This window comes from Cyphellophora attinorum (genome assembly GCF_001299255.1).
Source record: "Cyphellophora attinorum strain CBS 131958 chromosome Unknown Contig5, whole genome shotgun sequence".
In the NCBI taxonomy this organism is placed as follows: Eukaryota; Fungi; Ascomycota; class Eurotiomycetes; order Chaetothyriales; family Cyphellophoraceae; genus Cyphellophora; species Cyphellophora attinorum.
In genome coordinates, this window is record NW_017253233.1 from 1062325 (window position 1) to 1075630 (window position 13306).

Genomic DNA, 13306 nt, shown 5'->3' on the forward strand with positions numbered 1-13306 from the left:
AGTATCATATACCAGACACCAGACACTTCGCCCGGGGCGGGACAAGGCTGCCGCCCCTTTTCACACCTAGTCATGCAGGACTCGCTGTCGCTACCACGAATGCATTCATATCTAATTCTGTCGCCGTGCATGCTGGCATTATCTGCTATCTGTTGAGCGAGTTTGTCATGCTGCTATGTTATGTCGGATCCGACGCCTGGTCTCATGGTAACATTAGCAAGCTGAGTGCGAACACCACCAGAGTTCTGTTGGGTGTGCACAATTCCTGCCGCAGCTCCCAAGACTGCATGCACAACGTCGCCTTAGACTCTCATGCGTCCTACATGATAGGCTGCGTCCCTGGTGATTCTACATGCACGCTCAGAGCAGTAATACTGCCGAAAATGCCTATGGTCGGCGGCTTAGAAATCCGCTGTTGTGCTTGGAGAAATATTGTCCTCAATCGCAAAGGCTAGCGTGACATGCGTCATGACTCGGGCCATCTGTGCCCTTTGACATATCCCGTGGTCGGCATTCGCAGTACCTGCATACAAGGGTCCATAGGCTACCGTTTTAGTAATGCTGCTCCCAAAATTGACGACATACTCAACGATGAGGCAAAGTTTCGTGATATAAGAGATACTCACAGACGAACAAACTCAACGTATGCCAACACAATAGAAACGCAATACGACCTGATTCCTACGAGCAAATATGGCTTCGACAGCAATCCCAAAGACGATGAAGGCACTGACTATTCACGGCAAAACTGCTCGTTTGGTCCTAAATCGCGCCGTGCCGTCTCCGCGACCTGACCAGCTACTCGTCAAAGTCCACTCCGTAGCCCTCAACCCTACAGATTGGAAAGGCGTGTCCCGCGGCGCAGCCAAAGAAGACTCCCTCCTGGGCTGCGACTACGCCGGCACCGTGGTCAGCGTCGGCAATGCCGTCACCAAGAAGTTCTCCCCTGGCGACCGCATCGCCGGCGTTGCCCACGGCAACAACTACAGCGATATCACTGATGGTGCCTTTGCCGAGTACATCACCGTGAAAGGCGACGTGCAGTTCCATATCCCGGAGTCTTTGTCCTTTGAGTCAGCCTCCACGCTTGCTCTCGGCCTCACGACTGTCGACCAAGGCCTGTTCCAAAAAGCCCTGAAGCTCAATCTTCCCACCAACCCAACCAAGAACCACGAGTTCGTCCTGATCTACGGCGGCTCCTCCGCCACCGGCAGCCTAGGCATCCAATTCGCCAAAGCGGCCGGCTACCGCGTCATCACGACGTGCTCGCCGCGAAACTTCGACTTCGTGAAGTCTCTAGGCGTGGACAAGGCATTCGACTATAACTCACCGACTTGCGCCAAGGACATCAACGTATACACAGACAACAAGCTCAAGTACGCGTGGGACACCATCTCGCTGCCCTCGTCGCAGAAGATCGTGGCGAAAGCGCTCTCCTCTGATGGTGAGGGTGCGAGGTCTGGCACGATCCTCCCGGAGAAGCTGCCTAGGGATGATGTCACGTCTACGAGTACGTTTATGTACACGATCTTTGGCGATGCGTTTGTGAAGGGTGGGAAGGAGTTTCCTGCTAGCAAGGAGGATCATGAGTCTGCGAAGACGTTGTTGGGGATTGCTGAGGGGATGTTGAAGGATGGGACGCTGAAGCCGCACCCGGAGAAGGTTGGGAAGGGTGGATTGAAGGGTGTGTTGCAGGGGTTGTTGGATCTGAAGAATGATAAGGTTAGTGGGGCGAAGTTGGTGTATAGGGTTGGAGAGACGCCGGGGGAGGAGGCGGAGCAGAGCTTTGCGTAGAGCGCGCTGAGCTTGCAGCTTGTGACGTCCTCCGTGGAAGTCGGCGAGGCTGTTCGAAGGTCTCCTGAGGTGCACTGTGTTGTGGCAGATGATGTATGCAAATGGCAGTAACAACCCATGTCAACCGGGCTTGTCAAGTGGTGTTGCCAATGATCTACTGTGCTCGCGGAGCTGATATCCAGGAGCGGAAACACAAGGTAGCCATGCAATAGCATATAAGTGGTGTCAAACTTCGTGTAGCGCCCTCCCTAGCCAGAAAATCACCATGACTCGTTTAAGTACCTGACGCTCAGGTGAGGCTCATCTCAGACCTACTGACTCAGTCAGCGAGACAGTAGTAGCGCTTCAGCACCCTCCCTGGCGCGAAATGCCATGATGAGCCAGCACCCTTGGCCCAGAGTCGGCACATGACTGCACAACATCGCCGAGGAAGCTCCCTATGTTCATACCTGCTCTTCTGCTGCTCCTCTCATCTTCGGTCCTGATACTCTACGAACCCTAGCATCGTTTGTACTTACTCAAGAAGGATCAAGTGCGACTGCTATGAATCGCAGCATCGGTCGAGCTTCCCCAAGGCAGTTGCATTCGGTGCTCGCCTATACTTTGGGATGATCGCCACTGGGTTATTCAATCGGGCAACTCGATACTTGATATATCGACAGCGTCATGCCCAAAGGTGGACCAGCCTTGCAAGCCTGTACTCACTATCTCATGCGCGTGCGTCCCGAATCACACCCAAGATACTTTCCAAGCGCTTTGCCGAGTCCAACATCAGTGGATTCGTTCTCTCAGGAGCACACTAATTTCTGCCGCATTTGATCAGCGCATTGTAGATCTAGTGGCTCGCATTATCGCCCGAGAGAGTAGGTCTAGTCTGACAGCAGTCTGACCAGTCCGCCAACATTGCGTCTGATCCCGCTGTGGTGAAAGTCAGTCCTGGGCGAGGGTCCATGTCGCGTTTTGAGAGGTTTACCTTAGCTGCTGCTAAGCGAACAGAATTTTGACGCGATCTGGCCCCCGGAGATCGACTCCGGAGCCGCTAAGCTTCCAGCTCGTGTTTCCGGCCCGGTCAACTCATGCTGCCGAATGAGGCATGGGCCAGGAACAGATCTGCGGCTGCCGCGCTCAACGTCATTTACCGGAAACTCAACCAACATTTTGCGCGTGGCTGTTCCCAGTGCTAACTCAACGACAGTGGCTCAAGTATGGCGGTCGACGCCACACATCATCCAAAATCAATGCAGCGGCATCGATCATCTGCGACTGGACATGAGTGCTGCTCGGCAGCTTCTCTACCGCCGCTTGACCGGCGTACTAGCCGTCGCCGCGTCCACAGCCCCACGCCGGGCACTGCGACAGCCCGAGCCCAAACTACGTTGCCCAAGATGCGCGTCTCATTGCGCATGCACGACGAATACATAGTCAAGAGCAATCTCAAGCAACAGAGAAGGCCAACCGCTCCAAGAAGGGCGATGCCGATCTCATCGAGGAAACGTCTGATCAAGACATCTACACGCCTGCATTCGAGTCCGATGACGAGGGATCATGGTCGCTGTTCTCTCAAGGTATCGATAGCCTCCTTGACAGCATCGGCAAGATCAAGCTCAGCGGGCTCGGAGACAAGGTCGTCGACTTCGTGTTGCCATCATGGGCACGCCTCCTGCCTGCAGCGATCAAGAAGCTGCAGTTCGAGATCACCATGGAGCCTGGTACCCTGGCCGATGAAATCTGGGAAGAGGCACATGACCCAAGCATCAACCCTGAGATTCTATGGCAGGCAGATGTGCGGATAGGAACAGGGCTAGGAAGGGATGAGTTACGCTTCCGCGACAAGCGGAAAGCACAGATGGTGGGCGCATTTGCGAAGTATTTGGATCTGAAGGAGAAAGACATCGACCCGGAGGATATACCCATTATTGCGATGTGTGGCAGTGGAGGAGGTCTGAGGGCTCTGGTTGCAGGCACAAGCAGCTACCAGGCGGCTAAACAGGCAGGTTTGTTTGATATTACGATGTATACGAGCGGTGTTTCGGGAAGTTGCTGGTTGGAGGCACTATTCTACTCGAAGTTGGGCAAAGGCAGCCATGCGGATATGTTGAAGCACATCAAGTCAAGAGTGGGCACGCACATCGCTTTTCCGCCCCCGGCACTGAAATTGGCCACCAGCGCGCCAACGAATAAATTCATTCTTTCGGGCTTTATCGAGAAATTGAAGGGCGATCCGAACGCGACGTTTGGTTTGGTGGATATCTACAGTTTACTCCTTGCGGCGAGATTAATGGTGCCACATGGAGATCTGGATATCCATTCGGAGGATTTGAAATTGTCCAATCAGCGGACTTACATTCAAGATGGGCAATTGCCTATGCCCATATACACATGCGTCAGGCATGAGATACCTATCGAGGAGGAAGAGAAAGCCAATAAGAGCAACCAAGAGACTCAGGAAACGATACGAGAAAAGGCGAAGAAGGAGGCATGGTTCCAGTGGATTGAGATGCACCCGTGGGAAGTTGGATGCGAAGAGTTTGGAGCTTGGATACCAACCTGGAGTCTCGGACGGCCATTCAACAATGGTCGAAGTCAGATCCTCGACACTGGTGTCGCAGTGCCCGAGTATCGAATATCACTCCTGCTCGGCATCTGGGGATCAGCCTTCACCGCCACAATGTCACACTACATCAAAGAGATCAAGCCTCTGTTGACCGGAATTACTGGATGGCAGTCTATTAGTCAGCTGCTCGAGGAGAAGAACGAAGACTTGGTCAAGATCCACCCCATTGATCCCGCCACGATACCAAATTTTGCATACGGCATGAAGGATAAGCTACCATCGACTTGTCCGGAATCAATACACAAGTCAGACCACCTACAATTGATGGACGCCGGCATGTCCAACAACCTGCCGATCTACCCACTTCTCCGCGAAGGTCGAGATGTGGACATCCTCGTCGCTTTCGACGCCTCCGCCGACATCCAACAAGAAAACTGCTATCCGTCGTCGACGGCTACGCCAAGCAACGCGGCATCAAAGGTTGGCCAGTCGGGACCGGATGGCCGAAAAAGTCATCACAGCCTGAAGCCAACGTCGAGGCCTTGACCGCAGCCAGCGCAGCCACTGCCGCCGAAGCAGCAAACAAGCTCAAGGAAGCAAAAGCCAAAGACCCAGCCAAGCAGAAAGAAGCCGAAAAGCGCGAGACCGAAACCGGAGCCTCGCCTGACCTTACCACGTGTAACATCTGGGTTGGCACCAAGCAGTCTCGAGACTCAGTCGACGAGCCACCGTTGTCCAAGCGCCTCGCCTGGGACGACCCATCGGATAGCACATTCCATTTGATGCAGCCCGACGCAGGCATAGCCGTGATCTACTTTCCATTATTGCCCAATGATAAAGTACCGGGCGTCGATCCAGACAAGTCCGATTTCTTGAGTACCTGGAATTTCATATACACGCCAGAGCAGGTCGATCAGGTGGTGGAGCTAGCGAGCACGAATTTCAAGGAGGGCGAGGATGCGACGAAGCGGACGGTCAGGGCGGTGTATGAGCGGAAAAGGAAGGCGAGGATGGAGAGGGAACAGGAGGGGGTTTGGAAGAGTATGCGGAGGAGGATGGCTGTTGAGGGGGATTCTTTTGGGGGCTAGTATTCATCTAGAGATTGCTTGAATTTGAGCGGCTTGGACTCAATCTGACTCTTTTGCATTGCTCGAAGAATGAGCGCACCTTCGCGCATTCTTCAAGTTACTCTGACCACGGAAAAGAACGGCTGACTCGCATGCGAATGGAAGGCACAATCTGGGATAAAGTATATTTCACGCAGCTCTGTTCATCTCTAAGATTGCTCTTGGCTAAGGCCCAATGTATGCAAGTATATTGCGTGACCCCTTGCCCTCTTTCTCCATGCAGTTGGCATCGTCTACTGACAGCGGAGCGTTTGGTCCTTATGCTCTCGCCCGTTTCTCTTCATCGCGGATTCTCGTTGGCCTCTACGTCATCGTGTCTTTCAAACGTCCCTCTCGTCCCATCAATCGGCTCCTAGCCCACACCGCCCTCCAATCGATGGCGTAGTGTTGCAGCTCGAGGCGGACTCTGCGCTATTGACTTCCGACATGGCTTCGTCAACGTCACCGATGTCGAAGACTGTTGCAGGGATCTTAAGGCACGCACTCGAGTTTTCGGCGGCTAATGCGAGCCAAAGTGCTCTTTCGCAGCCAATGGTATTGCGGCAAGAAAAGGGACTTTGGTAGACTTCTCATGGTGGCTGATCTAGAGCGTTTGGTGTTCGCGCCCGACTAAACTCGAGTCTTCGTTGTACATATAGCAGAGCGTCACCAGGACTTTCGAGCTAAGTCGATGATCTGAACGAATACTACGTTAGCCCGACATCATGCTACACTCCCCCATCGATGGGAGATTCAGCCTCGGCCGTAACCACAGCCGCTATCAAATACAAACCCCTCCAGAGCTCCGAGATCAGGCTTGTCAAGCTCAAACCACGTCAACAATGGCGGACCAAGGTATGCGTCGAGCTGGTCCATCGATCGCTCCGTAGTCATCCCCGTTACCTGGCTCTGTCATACGTCTGGGGTGAATCTGGACCAACGAAAGCCATACGAGTCAATGGCCAGCCCTACGGCATCCCCCAGAACCTTCATGACGCCCTCACGTACATCGCAGAAGAGTTCGATGCTTTGGCGTCCGTTCTGCCGGGGTTCAAAATGCGTCCGTATCTACTGCTCTGGATCGACGCAATTTGTATTAACCAAAACGATAAATCAGAGAAGGCTGAAGAAATTCCGAGGATGGCTCTATTTACGCGGCGGCGTACTCGACGGTCATCTGGTTGGGTCAACATGTCCTCGTCAAATGTCAACTTGCTGCGCACATCGCCAAGACAGTGTCCGACGTGATTCTGGACCAGCCAGTGCAGAATCAATTATGGCCGGGACAGCTTGTGGTAGACGGCCCGAACACATTGCGGTGGAAAATGGATGGTGCCGGTCCCATCGGCAGCATGCCTGAGACGGTATTGCGCAACTTTCTGGAAGAGTTTGAGGATATCCTGTATGCAGATTGGTGGTGGCGAGTATGGGTCCTTCAAGAATATGTCAGAAGTCAACGGGAACCGATCTTTCTCCCGGGACAGTTCCAGTGCTCTGGTCTTATACGTATTCACGCCATCATACTGAAGCTTCCTCAAGAGGTGAAGGACCTTCACTTGCTACGGATCAGCGCTCTCACCGCGCGAATCATTTCCGTGTTATCGCTGGTACATCATAGAGATGACTTTGCACTTGCAGGAAGTATATCCCTCGCCGAACAACTTTTCCGAGCTTTAGAGCTGAAGACGACATGTGATTCGACTGTGTCACACGATCACATTTACGGGCTGCTGGGGATGGTCGACGTAAGTCAACTTCCGGTAGAGATGAGACCAGACTACGAGAAGCCGTTCGGCGACGTCTGTCAGGAGTACGCTAGACTAATCATAGAGGGCCTCGGAAATCTGGACGTGCTGAGCCAGGGAAGTCAACGGCTCGTCGGCAATCCCTCCTGGGTGCCGGATCTTCGCGACTCTGGCTGCTACGTCTGCCGCCACGGGACCCCGGCTACAAAGGAAAGGCTACATTCTCCCCTGATGGGCGCCTGCTCTCGGTGGAAGGCACAAAGCTGTGCACTGTCGTTGCCCACTGCCGGCCCCAAGACGACAATGAAAGTTATTGCCGTACATTCGACGAGAAACTTCTCCAGGAATCGGCGAAGCTGCTAGGCCGCACTGTAAAGGACGTCCTCGATGAAACTGTTGCATGTGTCTCTGGCATGTTAGCAATCGACGTAGGACCATGTCAAAGCTTGGTCGACTTGCATGAGGCTGTGTTCCACTACGCCTGATCGCAATGACGAGAACAACCAGGAGCGCTTGTTGATCCAGAAAGGTTTTATGGACATACTCTTGTCTGGAACCAGCTTGCTCGTGGACAACGGCGCTCTCTTCATCGTCGACACTAGCACGGTGCCGGTTGATGTGGGAGACGAGTTTTGGGCGCTCAAGGGGAGTAGTTTCCTATCAATACTGCGTCCCAGTGCTGTGGGGAACGGCACTTTCGAGCTGATCGGTCGAGGTCGGCATGTCGCTGGAACGGTTTCCGTCGGATTCGATGGGTCCAGGATCAAGAAGGCATTCTGGGAGAAGCGCACGTGCTATCCAGTCACGTTGATCTGAAGGATGAAAGTCTGAGAAATGGATGCAAACGATGAGTGTAGGGACCCGATTTACTACTCAGAGCTCGGAACAGGTACGGCAAAATGCTGCAACTTAATACCGCATGCTAGGGCCTCAAAGAACATGAAAAAGCTCCTTCAGGTCTTCATCCACCGCCCCACCACCATCCTCCACACCACCAGCACTCATCACTTCGATTCCCATTGTCCCTTCCGCCAACAGCAACCTGCTTCCAGTATCCATAACTCCGCCACCGCAATCCCCTTAGAGCCCCGCCAAAACAGCACTGACATCCCCCTTCCCATACCGCACACTCTTCCCCTTCCCCTTATCCACCTCATGATACCGATCCCAAAACCTCGCATACAACGGCTCAATCACCGCACTAACCTCCCTCGCCATCGCCCCCTTAACCTCCTTCTCCATGTACATACTCTTATGCCTCGCCACCAACTCCTCGAAAGAAGCATTAAACGCCTTGAACTGATCCTTGATCTTGTCTTTGTCCTTTGAACTCAGGCTTTTGATGATACTCGTCGAGTCCAGCGCGCCGGAGTTTCGAGAGTTGGTCTTGGTTGAGATCGTGTCCATCAGATGCTGGCTGGGTTCTCGCCATGCTGCGAGGTAGAGGCTACTAGCGGCTTTGCGGTAGGACTCGAGTTTGGTGCTGTGTGGTGTGATGGCGAGGTAGCGGGCTGCGTCTGGGTGGGTGTTGATCGCTCGACTCAGTAGGGCGATGCAGTTCTGTTGGAAGATTCCTGCCAGGGGCTTGTTGTTGCGGTGTAGGGCGGTGCTGCGGGCGACGAGGGGGTCGAGGAGGTTTTGGATTAGGTCGAGGAGGTAGTGGGATAGGAGGGTGGGGTTCTCGGTTGAGGGGGTGAGTTCGAGGGAGAGGGAGGATTTGGTGGCTGGGTTGTTATCGGCGGATAGGTTGGAGGTGGACCGCCAGCCGCCGTCGCCGAGGGAGGAGAGGAGGGTGAGTACGGGGCGGTCGAACGTGCAGAATGATTGGATGCGTTGGGCGGTGGCGTTTACGAAGGCGACGGGGCTGCCGTCTGGTGGGAGGGATGGGGTCGATTCCGCGGTGGACCGGGTTTGAGTGATGACTTCGGCAAGGGAGGCGCGGTGCGGTGTCGCGATCGGGCGGAGGGCGTCGCTGATCTGGGGGCGGAGGGCGTTGGTTGTGGATTCGATGCGGTATGACAGTGGCGTGATTAGTTCGAGGATCTCATAGGTGAGGAAGCAGTCGGTTAGAAGGCGGGATTTGGTGTGCCGATTTAGGTCTGTCATGGTTCGTGAGAAGGTGGCGATGGTGGTCGCACATGTCTGTGTGAGGACTCGAGGTGAGTCGTTGCCGCTGCGGAAAATGCGTGATGTGTTCTCGTGTTCGGCTAGGATCATGCCCTCCAGGCCTTGGGCGTAGGCGGAAATACCACTGTCGCCTTGCTTGTAGATCTTGTTGTCGTCCTTCTTGACCTTGACGGTCGAGACGCTGGCTGTGGCGAGGTTTTGTAGCGATTTGTTGAGGTAGTCGCCTCTGACTTCAGCGTACATCTTGACGGCGAGGTCTTCATCTCGTTGTCCTAGCTTGGCGGACTGGGCGCTTGCACTGGCAATAGCGGCAGCAATCTGTCCCAGCAGCTGGATCCGGTCCTGCGGAATGGTTGGGAACGGCAAGCTTTTGGTGATATAATGCAACGGCTCTATCGTTTGTGCGTCCTGCTGCAATGTGCTCCTGTACAGATCGTGAAGCTGATTCACCCCAAGAGTTAATAGGCTGTGGAAATCATTGATGCGGCTCTCGTTCACCCTGAGATTCGTGCTCGTCAAGTCGCCGAGAGCCTTATCAACACGCTTGAGCGCGCTCAAGTACTGTGGAAAAGATCCAGGCTTAGGTCCTGCGCGAATAATGGTCTCCTCTTGGCCTCGCGTGTCGAGCGGCTGCCGGAGTCGCTCGATGGCTTCATTGACGCGGTCGATGTTGCGACTCGTGATCTGTAATTGCTGTGTGTTGGAATATATGGGGCCGATGGCTTCGCGGACTATCTTGCCGCTGCTGTCTAGACGTGTCAGGCTTGAAGCGATCCGCTTGGTGAGATCCTTGGTCTTGGTGAGTGAGGCCAGGAGAACCTCCACCTCAGCCGATTCCTCGGCGAAGGCCGCGTTTCGTGGTCCGACCATCTTTGTACTTATGCTACCGACAATTACGCATTCGTGTCATGACTAGACTGCTCACACTGTCTTTGAGGAAGTTGAATGGTGTGCTAGGGTACCCGGGGAGGACTATGCGTCAGGAGAACCGGAAGACAAGATGACAGACGAGGCTGGCACGTAGCCTCGGCACCTGAAAGACAACTTCCGTGCTTCAAGTTTACTGTGATAGGCAGAATCCTAGACGATTAATTGCTACATAATTTCCTGCCTGAAGAAGGCAGATGCAGGCAGGTTCGCCGTCAGTCGTTGACTGCTGTCTCGCTGCTGAACATTGAGCATGGTATCAGAGTTGGCTCAGTATTGTGGTGACGATGACCCGGCACCAGAGGACTCCCCATGGTCACAATCGTGCCGCGCAGCAAGATCATACCCGGCGTCAGCAGGCCCGGCCGTGCCCCTGAGATAGCACACACGGAGTGCCCTATCGCTGTAGTTCTGCCTCACCGTACTCCGCGATAACACCTCGTTCCTCCCTCTCGCGCTCCGGATTGAGCATGAATCGCACTGTGCCATCTCGGCCACGCACACTAGCACGCGGTCTCACCACGCCGCCAGGTGTTGCACTAGCGATTCCAGTAGCAGCCGTGCTTCCACTCCCACCAGTGCCTGGGCTACTGCTGTCTTTGTCCTGAGGAGACGTGTTCTTCGAACTCGTTCTGCTTGTCGCAGGGCCACCATTGGTAGTGCCGTTCTGCATATTGTGACCGTGGGCATTGCGGGGACCGCTGGGAGGTTTGCTGCCGGTGGCGTTTGTGCGATCGTTGGATTGTGAATTGTTGTTAGTGCTTCGTGGCTCAATGTATTCGGTAAATCGGGGTAGCTTTCGACGAGCACCTTCCTCGTTGAGGGGAATGCGGATTTGAAGGAAGGTATCGAGAGGAACTGTCGGGCCCAGGGAGGTCGAGGTGCGGTAGGAGGTGTAGATATCTAAGAGATCGAGGAGTGTTTCTGTTGTTTAAGCATTAGTTGAGGTTAAGCTCCGACCCTGACTCGAGCGGTTGTTGAAGGACTACCACAAACTTACCCATGACCATTGCTCTACTCACGCCCCAAGCATGATATGCCTCCTCCATCTCCTCCTCACTCTTTCGTGTGCTACTACCATTCATCTTGTCGCAAATGCGCTCAGCCAATTCCAGACAGGCAGCTGCCATGGCTGCCGTGCCTTGCTTCAGTGGCGCCATCGTTCGGTACAGATCTAAGCTGATTTTGAAGCTCATCTTCGAGCCCAGTGTATCTGGGCCATGGCCAGCTTGTTTCAGCATCTTGATCAACAGATTTTGAGGATGTCGACTTCTAAAATCGAATCCGCTGGCCTCCAGCATCAGTCGCTCATGACCTAGGATTGTCCGTGCCGAGGCATCAAAAGCAGGATCATCCGGACTGAGCTGTTCTGCACGGCTCGGCGCCTTGAGGTTGTGTGCTGCGCACAAAATCTCTCGGCTCTTCTTGAGCGTGTCTTCTATCTTGCATGCTGCAAAGAGTGCAGCAGCCGCAGCATCGACGTATGCATATTCGTTGTCTCCATGAACGAGCCGAAACTTGTGGTAGTAGATACAAGCCGTATCGAAGGTTCTTACAGGCAGCTTCAGAGCTCTCCTGACCTGGTCGAGCCACTGTACGCCAGCGAGACGCAAGGCATCTTCGCGAGCGTGTGTTACGCCAATGCTCTCCAGGCGAGCATCGATGTTCTGCTGGAAGATGTACGCATCGGCGACTTGGACATGATTGGGCAGACGACGGGCTCGGTTCGAGATGGAGGATGTAGGATTATTAGGAACAGCCGGGCTAGTGGGTGTGACGGGCCCGGCCCCGTTGGTCGCGGGCATGTGTTGCTGATGGAACGCAAGACCAGGCAGGACAAAAGCCGGAGAAGATGGGTGTGGAAGATACGGCAGACTCTGCGACTGTCTCGAGTACGGATGATCGAACTCAGCTGCAGGAGACGGTGGCGGAAAGAAATGTGTCGAGGTTTGGTCGTCGAAAGCAGGCTCCGGCTCGGGTAGACGATTCCTCAGTCGATTTCTCGTAGCACTAATCTCGATCGCATTGACATCTTCGTTTGCTGCTGAGTTGAAACCAGACGCCTGTGGCAGCGGGTAGTGATGGTTGTCGTCAGACACTAGCGACTGTGACTTCTCACGCTGTCGTCGCTGCTGCTCTTGTTGACGCTTGTCCTTCCGCTTCTGCTTGGTCTTCTTGTTGCGGTCCTTCTTCTCAGTTCCGGTTATCGATTGGTTGTTCTGAGGATAATGCTGTTGGTTACTGAATTGTTGTTGGTCTGGTACACCAAAAGACGGGTCTCTAACCAAGTTTCGGACTCGATCAGATGGCCTCGATGTCTCCGATGGCAGCAGTTGTTGTCTCCTTCCAGGATCCGTATAGTACTGATCGCGTCTATTATACGGCGGTAAGACCTGTATAGGATTGCCGTTGGCGTCTGTGTAGGGCTGAAAAGCAAGATGGGAAGGAGAATGAATGAGACTTCGGTGGTCGTAGTCTGTTCTCCACACCGGGCTCTGTGGAGGCTTGGCTACAGGAAATCGGTACGCCGGCGGCGACGGCATGGTTGGACGGCGGTCTGGTGTTATTTGGAAGTTGTCGACTGGATGATATTCATCGGAAGTAGCGTACATTGAGATTGAGTCGAGGTCTTTGAGCAATTCACTAATCTTGTTGCTGGCCATGTCGAAAAAGTGGGGTCACGTGACAGAGTGACCAGGAAGTTGTTCAACGGCAGGAAGTGAACGGCAACCTGTGCAGCACTCATAACAACACCAGGCTGCACGAGCTAACTGGACGAGGAGAGAACTGCTCAAGTGGATCACTGCATAGCCACTAAAGCAAGAGCGCCGGTGAAAGAAAATTGTCTGGTCAACGGTATTTTTGGTCTACCTGTGCAGCCTCCCGTAGAAGTTTAGATCTTGACCAAGGCAGCCTTACCTAGGTCTGCAATCTCCAGCTGCGGTCAATAGACCACCTCAGAGCGGCTCTCAGCAACCAATCGCTCGAGAACCTTTCCCTGCCAGACAACATCTCGAAGTCCTGTTTCCATTGAACGCCTCAACCATTAAACC

At 54.1% G+C, this 13306-nt stretch overlaps 5 protein-coding genes across 5 annotated transcripts; 3 read left to right on the plus strand and 2 right to left on the minus strand.

Annotated features, from left to right (window-relative positions):
* Window positions 1–693: 693 nt before the first annotated feature.
* On the plus strand, window positions 694–1794 carry AB675_7069 (Protein TOXD; the record flags this gene model as incomplete). The annotated part of the gene is made up of 1 exon (XM_018147408.1): window positions 694–1794. The coding sequence occupies one exon, from the start codon at window positions 694–696 to the stop codon at window positions 1792–1794; it is 1101 nt and encodes a 366-aa protein (XP_018003423.1).
* Window positions 1795–3063: 1269 nt separating this feature from the next.
* AB675_7070 (Cytosolic phospholipase A2) lies at window positions 3064–5436 on the plus strand (the record flags this gene model as incomplete). The annotated part of the gene is made up of 3 exons (XM_018147410.1): window positions 3064–3169; window positions 3222–4828; window positions 4888–5436. 3 exons carry the CDS (start codon window positions 3064–3066, stop codon window positions 5434–5436), a joined length of 2262 nt encoding a protein of 753 aa, XP_018003467.1.
* Window positions 5437–6198: 762 nt separating this feature from the next.
* AB675_7071 (uncharacterized protein) lies at window positions 6199–8015 on the plus strand (the record flags this gene model as incomplete). Its single annotated transcript, XM_018147411.1, has 3 exons — window positions 6199–6518; window positions 6584–7379; window positions 7698–8015. 3 exons carry the CDS (start codon window positions 6199–6201, stop codon window positions 8013–8015), a joined length of 1434 nt encoding a protein of 477 aa, XP_018003139.1.
* A 264-nt stretch (window positions 8016–8279) lies between these two features.
* AB675_7072 (Exocyst complex protein exo70) lies at window positions 8280–10196 on the minus strand (the record flags this gene model as incomplete). Its single annotated transcript, XM_018147412.1, has 1 exon — window positions 8280–10196. The coding sequence occupies one exon, from the start codon at window positions 10194–10196 to the stop codon at window positions 8280–8282; it is 1917 nt and encodes a 638-aa protein (XP_018003587.1).
* Window positions 10197–10650: 454 nt separating this feature from the next.
* On the minus strand, window positions 10651–12916 carry AB675_7073 (CTD kinase subunit beta; the record flags this gene model as incomplete). The annotated part of the gene is made up of 2 exons (XM_018147413.1): window positions 10651–11177; window positions 11254–12916. The coding sequence occupies 2 exons, from the start codon at window positions 12914–12916 to the stop codon at window positions 10651–10653; spliced, it is 2190 nt and encodes a 729-aa protein (XP_018003204.1).
* Between the last annotated feature and the right edge of the window lie 390 nt (window positions 12917–13306).